This window comes from Colobus angolensis, unplaced genomic scaffold (genome assembly GCF_000951035.1).
Source record: "Colobus angolensis palliatus isolate OR3802 unplaced genomic scaffold, Cang.pa_1.0 Scaffold135, whole genome shotgun sequence".
In the NCBI taxonomy this organism is placed as follows: Eukaryota; Metazoa; Chordata; class Mammalia; order Primates; family Cercopithecidae; genus Colobus; species Colobus angolensis.
The window spans coordinates 1,077,161-1,085,434 of NW_012114433.1; the positions used below are offsets into that span (position 1 = coordinate 1,077,161).

The 8,274-nt window shown below is 36.7% G+C and overlaps 1 protein-coding gene across 1 annotated transcript in view; it reads left to right on the forward strand.

Annotated features, from left to right (window-relative positions):
- Positions 1 to 2,443: 2,443 nt before the first annotated feature.
- SALL3 (spalt-like transcription factor 3) overlaps positions 2,444 to 8,274 on the forward strand; it is a gene marked incomplete at its 5' end in the record, with an annotated part of 13,166 nt that continues 7,335 nt past the window's right edge. The window contains one exon of the mRNA XM_011934392.1: positions 2,444 to 2,501. Coding sequence (XP_011789782.1) covers positions 2,444 to 2,501 — 58 coding nt within the window. The remainder of the gene's footprint in view (positions 2,502 to 8,274) is intronic.

Below are 8,274 nucleotides of genomic sequence, written 5' to 3' on the forward strand. Positions count from 1 at the left end.
TCCGTGTTAAGTCAAGGAATGCCCCATTTGTGTATTACTCGGTCGTACTCAGCATCGTTCCTAAAGATAACTAAGTAAAAATTTTTAAAAGATAAATGGGTGTGGAAACCAAATTACTCCAACCTGAATCAGATCTCCTCAAAATTTTAATTTTGTTAAATCCAATGGAAATAAACAGACCGTGCCGGAAGTTACAAGTGAGCTGAGTTAGTTTAGTGTTTTAGAAACGAGGTAAATAATTCCTTTGTATCACTCGGGAGTGACATATTAATTAAAGCAGCAGGTCCATCTACATGCAGTAGAATGGAAAGCTACTGATAATGTCATGCAGAACAAATATTATATGCAAAAATGTTTAGTATAATGGGGGACAGAGATGCAGTCACATTAATTTACAGCACAAAGCCTGCATCTCTTAAAAAAGAATTATGATTTATTTTTGAAGCAATGAAAAGATTCTATACAAAAATAACTGGTGCTACCCAAACTTTATCACTACAGGAATTAAACATGACGTGTCTAGAATGAGAAAAAGTAAGGATAATTTATGTAAAGTTCTAAAGTCATCCTTTTGTACAAAAAAAAAAATTATTGAGACATTCCTAACAGAAATTGTCTTTTAAAATTACTTACTTGCAAATGATCTCATTCCTATTTTAGAAGAAAAGGTGCTGCAGCTTTGGGATCCAGTTAACTTTGCACCACTAGTAATCCTGTGAGCCAGCTGAATATTTTTGTTCTAAGAAAAATTAATTAAAACTTCCAATGACAGTTATATGCCCACTAAGAACTTTAAAAGATACAATATTGCTATTCTTTATTGTAATAAAATATAATTTAAGAAAGATGTATTTTATTGTTAGAATATATGTATTTAAGAAGGAACAAAAGGATATTATAATTTAAAGCCATTTACCATCCTGTATTTTGTTTGTTAGCACTAATTGCTTCAAAGTGTGTGTCTCTTTTTCTGCCAGCTTAGAAGTATATGGCTGTCTTAAAAATCCTTTTAAATGTGTTGAGCATGTGATTTAAGAATTTACCAGTGGTATTCACAGACTGTGTTTGAATTAAGGGAAAGAAGCTCGGCCACCAGTGCTTGGCGCAGGATCTTTTTCTTTTATCTGTATATGCATGGTTTGCCCTCAGTGCTCGCCCAGCACACTACACACATTTACAATTCAGCATACCAAAAGGAACAATGCGGGAGCCACTTTCTAACATTCACAGGCAGATTGCTTTCTCTGAAACATGAAAGGTAAAAAGTAAGTAACCGGGTTGGGTGAGGGGAGAGGAAAAGAAGACTTTGCAAACATTTCTTTTAAAAACAACATTAAAAAACGTAACCTCTTAAAATGCACGTTTCTGTGATCAACAAAAAAGCATGCCAATTAATTCCCACCTTAGAGACAGCTGATTATGTAACAGTTTGGGAATTTTATGTGCAATACATTTTCAACTTCCATGGCATATGCATTATCCAATGATTTTAGATCTGTTGTTCAAAGCCAGAAAAAGGTATGGAGTAACAGCAGGAATTACTTAGCAAGCTGATTCTTTTTTGTATACAAGATGATGGCAAAAGTGGGTCAAATTTCATTTCCAACTGCAATCTCTAAAAAGCTGTACCATTCATCTCCAGATAGCCCTAAGAATATTTTCTTTTGGGGGGAATTAAGCAAAAGCACAACCAGGGTTTCTATTCTGTGTGCTGACCATTCGTTGGAATTTAGCATTCTTACAAGTATTGGCACTGGCTTTTATTTAAGTACAATAAAACTCTTTTTCACTTCTAATGAGGATGTGCACCGTCTTTCAGTGCTGCCAGATAGTTTCAAGAAGCATAACTTCTAAATATAACAGGAAGGACTTTTGTTTTTATTAGTTCTTATTTTCCTACATGATTTGTTGAACAGTTGCCAGAATATGACCAACATGTTTTAGTCTTGGAAGGACAGGTTTGTAATTAAGCATACCTTAATTACTACACATTTCAAACACAATGAAACAAAATGTATGTAAAAATGGAGCAATTTAATATTCCAGTAAACTTCCATTTTAAAAAACCTGTCTAGGGTTATTTCTCGTGCAATTTCAACACATTTATGATTTAAAATGCAGCTAACTGACTTCCAAGCAAACCAGGCCAGTCATGTTCCAGAAAGTATAAAATATTAATTGTAATAAAATAATGGAATGATCTCTATGTTAGAGATGAAGATTGATTTGTTTCTTAATTAAAGGGAAGAGTTCTCGAGACTGAGACGGTGTCCACCAAGGGGATCCAATAATGCCAGTGTGGCATCTAAATATTTTCCTCTGTGGGCCTGTCTTTTTCAATCACCTTCAGATTAGTTATGCTTACTATCTAAAATCCCTACCCCCTTTGCATTCTCTGTGAACACTAGCAGCCAGCTCAGCGCAGAAAGCCTTTTTTGTCTGATGTCTGAAAAGGTGGGGTTGCAGAGTGCTGGCCAGCTTCCGACCGTCCCTCCCTGAAGGTGGGTAGTTAGAAGTGCTTTGACAAGCCTTGCTGATTTAACCTTTGCCTGCTTTGCCCTGCCAGGGGCGGCCACTAGATGTCAAGCTCATAATACAATTAGTGCATCTGTGCTGTCGACCTTGGCAACAGGGCTCACCACTGTTCTGTTAAGTGTTAACACTGAATCTGAGTGTTAACTAGCGATCCCGTGAGCTTGCGCCGTGCTGCACAGCTTCTCAGACGCCATCTAGTTCAGCACAAGTGTTTATAGTTCTTAAAGAAGAAGAGAAGACGGCTTTCTTTTGTGTAACTATTGCATCTTGAACTGTTTAATTAACCCTGCAGGTGCCACGGCACTTTGTCGTGATCCGTCAGCATTCCTGGTCCTCTTTTTGAGAGTGACCTTCGCCGCACTGTTTGGTAATTCTGTTGTAGGATCTGTGAACGTGCAGAGTCACTGGCTTCAACGACCCAGGGCAGTGGGTTTTCCAGGATGACTTTTTGCGTATGTGCAGACTTTGCCTGTAGAAATGAAACGGTGCCATGAAGTGCTGACAAATGATGGAAATAATTCCATCACCTGATCTGGAGTGTGAGCGGGCTGATGGTCACAGCTGATCATAGCCTTGTTTCTGGACCCAGCGTGGCTCATGTGCCCCTCTAGAGCTGTTTAGATGTAGGCATTTATACATCTACGTGGTTTTGCATATTTATTTCTATGCATAGTGGATTTGAAAAATGGACAGTGTTTAGGTGCTTTCAAGTAGGCATGTCATGAAATAGCATGTTTAATTTCGTGTGTCAGATCAGTGAGACCACAGCCTTTGAATTTAAACCATCTGCATCTTCACCAAAAGTGATTTAGCGAAACCTTGTTTTCACCCCCTCATCAAATTTCGATTGAAATTGTTTGTGTCAGCTGACATATTTTCAGGTCTGTGTATTTTTCATTAGGCATAGATAGTGATACATGTGCATTCGTTGTGAGTGTGATTACAGCCTAACATCTACACGAAAGAACTATTGTGCAACCTTGAAGTGTAACAAACATCGTATTATTTGAAGCAACGTCGAGGGCAGATAGTTAAAGCAAGTGGGAATGCTGTCCAGCTCCCATCTGCATGTACCCATAAAGGCAACAGTGTCTCTTCCCGGGTGCTTCACTGCACAGGTTAAAAACTGCAAATGTTTTAAACAGAAGACAGTTGGTGACTGTGCCACAGGTGGTCGTGACTTAACAAATTTGAGGTGTGGGCCACTGTGTCGACGCGTGGGAGTGTGCGGTCAGAGCCGCGTTGAGCATGGCAAGAGTGCCCTCCACTGTTCAGCGCTGTGTGCACACACTCTGAGGTCTCGGGGAAAAGGACAGAAAATTTTTCTATTGCGTCTGGAATTTCTTCTACATTGTTAAACACAGTAGGGGTCTCTATTTGTCTCCTCCTGTTTCACAGCTTGGGCTCAGTATGTGATAATTCATCTTTCTTTATGGGATTCAAAGCTATCATAAGGAGTTAAAAAGAATTAATTTGCAAGAAAATAAGTGTCTCCTAACAATTGAGGAAAACTGGAAAAATGCTTTCTGGATTTTAAGAGATGGAAAGGCAAAGGAAAAAGTCCGTTTTCCTTTCCTGAAGATCCACGTGGCATTTTAAAGTTACTAATTGAAGTGGATAAGTTAACATCCCTTTCCCTGCACTAAACAATTCTGCTGCTTCTTTTGTTAATTGTAATGAATAAAAAATATGCAGCAAAAGTGTACTGAAGGTGAGCTTTTGAGATTGATAAAAAAAAATTATAGAACAGCTATTTTAATACTACTTTGTAATTGGTTAGCTTACTTACAAGCCACTGTACTTGAAATGCTAAGAACTGTAGCTTGAAATTTTTGAAGAAAGCATTGTCTTAAATATATGTATATACAGCATATCTTAAGTTATACATTTCATAAACAATCAAACATAAAATGTATGTAAAAATTAAGCATTTTAATACTATTCCAAGTAAACTTTTTTTTTTTTGAAAAAACTTTTAGGTTATTTCTCCTGTAATTTCTCATGTAATACCAAATCAAAGGATTGGTTTGCTTGGAAATCACACAGCTGCATTTTACACACACACACACACACACACACACACACACACACTACAATGATGTTTTTCACTTGTGGCTTTTAAAAGATTATCCAGGCTAAAAATTCTGCCTGTCTTACTGATACCTCGTTCCTTAGAAGATAGGTCGATTCTGTAACAGACCAGGGATTAAAGCTGAGTGAAGACCAAAAACAGTCTGAGGGGTTCCTTTCACACCGAGAGTCACTCCTAAGAATAGGAACAGTTTTGTTAAACATTCTGTGTATATTTTATTAGTGAGAAGGGGAAAATACATGTAGTTTTTTAAACTATTGTCTTTGAAGCTACGCTTTTGTTTTCTCTGAAAGGTATATGGGGCCTTCCTCCCCTCTTCTGTATGACTGAGAACCACAGGACGGAATGTGCACACGGTGACACAGACCCTGAAAATCTAGCTGTAAAAAGCAGATATTGGGATCGCTGTAAATTAAATGGGAAAAAAAAACCTATATTTTTATCCTGTGTAGTGCAGATGGCCAGTGTGGCACCGTGGGTGTGGTGCTTAATTTGAGATCAGCTGAGGGGGGCTGTGGTGCAGCAGCTCCCGAGGCCTCCTTCACGTTCACATAGAAGCAGTACAGCAAATGGGTTGGTACTTCCTAAAAGTAGCCCTGGCCAAATACTCCCATTCACCAAGAAGGGAAGACTGTTCGCTAAGTTCTGTTAGTTGGTGAACTGGTTGGCATTTTTCTTGACTTGTTCTAATATAATCCCATTCCTGCCCATCCCCTGCCTGTTTAAGTTTCACATCTCTTAGCCGTTGAACAGTGTGCAAAAAATAAGTTCCTTTGACATTAATGATAACGTTTGCAATGCTTGCTTTTTAATTTGCCCCTTAAACAAAGAGAGGAAGAAAATGAAAATTGCACTGGAAATAAATTTCTCAAACTTGTCACTGTTGTACTGTTGTTACAGTGCCTTGCTGACATGGTTTTGCCTTGACAAAAAGTTTAGGCCGTATTAATTAACGTAGTAACTTATATTTTTGGAGCATACAGGCCAGTTCAAAATACAAGTTTAATTTTAAAAGATGGTTAAATACATTTCAATCTGACATATGATGACAGGATTAAAGGGCTTTAGAAGTGCATATGATAAAATTGTGGACTAAATTCAGATTTTTCCCATATGGGTTTGCTTGTTGTAGACAGCACTTAAACGTAAGTAAATAATGTCAGATTGGCACATAAACACTGTAATATATGCATTTAATCATCATAATGAGAAGGGCCATGGAAGCAGTTTATAAGAACTTATTTTAATTCTTCAGAATGCATCAGAAGTCAGCACTCAGTCTACAAGCCAGCAAAATGTCTTGCTACTTCTCAAGAAACTCTGTCCTTAGTAAAATATGTTCACTTTGGTTATTTCCTACAACCAGTTCAGTCAAGTGCTTATTATTGTTGTTTAGTAACATTCTTAAAAGTATGCAGACAAAATTTCAATTCCATATGTGATCGTTTTGATTCCACATGTGAGTGCTTTTACCTGTATTTCTTTTATTCAGGGCTATGTTGTGAAATTCGTTCTTATCTACAATTTTTATGGAATGCTAATCACATTCAAATGTTGATAGACACAGCGTGAGCATGTGAGAACAATTGAGGTGATCACATTATTGATATTTTATACACACCTCAATAGAAAGTATAGATGATTATCCTCATTTATTTGCCTGAAATAATAAATCTGAATTGTATTGAAAAATTTTTCCTTCATTAATAATGACCTTTAGGGTCTGTTTTACTCAAAAGTCAAATTTATTATGGAGCTTTGCTTATAAAATCCAGCATCGTCTGTTTCCTTGGGCTCATTAACAAAATGAACTGTTAACAGGTCCAAATAGTCACAATGCCATTTTTTAACACAATTTCCTTTTTCAATTTTGAAGGAATAAGTGGGAGCTTATTTTACTTTGAAAAGAATATCTTCATTGTACTGGTAATTATCACTTATAATTGCTTTAAACAAAATGACTATTTGGCAGAAAGTGCCTACACATTCTATGCACAGTTTCCACAATCAAGAAATAGTTGCAATTTAGCAAACTTACCAATGGAAAAAGTGAAATTACCTGTGGAAACACTTCCCAACATCCATGAATTAGGAAGTGAACCCTAAAAATATTTAACATATTAAAAAAACTAATGGGAATGTAAAAATGCAAATATGTGTTTGGGTCAGGACCTTTGCAAAAAGCACAAGATCTTTGTGAAAAACAAAAGTGATATTTATCACACACTATGGTTTGTGACAAAATCTGGGAAATGTTCATTTTTAAAGATAACATTGATTTGTGGTTATGTAAGTTAATTCTTTCAGCACCGAACTCACTTTAAATGATCCAAGAATCGACGTAATTTTAAAACATTTTTCTCAGTGAACTGTCCCTAACACGTATTCCCTATAAAGAAAAAGTATTCTTTTAATAAGATACATACTTTGTAAAATTGTAAATACATATACTGTCTGAATGTTTTTGTATAGCATGTAAGTTATACATTTTATCTCCTGGAAGGAGTTAAGTGTAGAAAATGTTTCAGGGAATTAGCAAGCATTTAATTTCTTATTAAATTAAAATAATTTAATTTTTAAAATATTTTGTATCATTGTTTCAAAATATTGGAAAATCCCTTAAAACACTTTGTTCCTTGTTACAGTAGTTATTTCTGTGTTATAATAGATGTGTGTGGATGGCTTAATGCAGATGAACTTTTTAAGTGGCTACTTAGATTTTTTTTTTTTTTTTTTTTTTTTGAGACAGAGTCTCGCTCTGTCGCCCAGGCTGGAGTGCGGTGGCGCGATCTCTGCTCACTGCAAGCTCCGCCTCCTGGGTTCATGCCATTCTCCTGCCTCAGCCTCCCGAGTAGCTGGGACTACAGGTGCCCACCACTACGCCCGGCTAATTTTTTGTATTTTTTAGTAGAGACGGGGTTTCACTGTGTTAGCCAGGATGGTCTCGATCTCCTGACCTCGTGATCTGCCCGCCTCGGCCTTAGATTTTTGTTTTTCAACATGCAGGGCTGCTGAAGAACATTCCACTCTTAAAAAGAAATTTAAAAGTAGAAATTCTTTGCATTTTGTGGTTATTTTTAAGATACATGACTAGAATTTGAGTTAGGCCTTTTTATCAATCATTAAGAAACTACTTACCTGAAGATTTGAGGCTCTTTTTGGTTTTTTGCCCTGTTCCATAACCTTGGCGGGTTCAAAATTAGATTTTGCATACATTGAGCAAAGTTGAGTATTTATTTTGCTAATGTCCCTATCTGCAGTATAAATCAGCTGTGTCTTTGCTTCCAGCTATAGTCAACCTCATTACAGATACCTATTACATTCCTTCCTCCATACAGTAATGAGACTTCTTGCTGCAGTCTGGTCTTCGGCGCTGAATTTAGTTTAAAAGTCTAGCAGGCTTTATGGGCCGCAAGCTCTAACTTCTTTCCCCTTCAAATGGTTTAGCCAGTTAAGAAAATGCTAATTGAACACTGCTAATAATTTTTTAAAGGCATGTATAAATTACCTGAGAATAATGGCCTCATGGTGAGTCACAAACTAGCCTCAAAAAAATATTTTTCTTTTCCAGTAGAGGAAAAGTATGTTTTTACAGGACATTTTTTAAAAAATCAGAATTCTCTGTTGAACTCAGTGCTAAATTATTC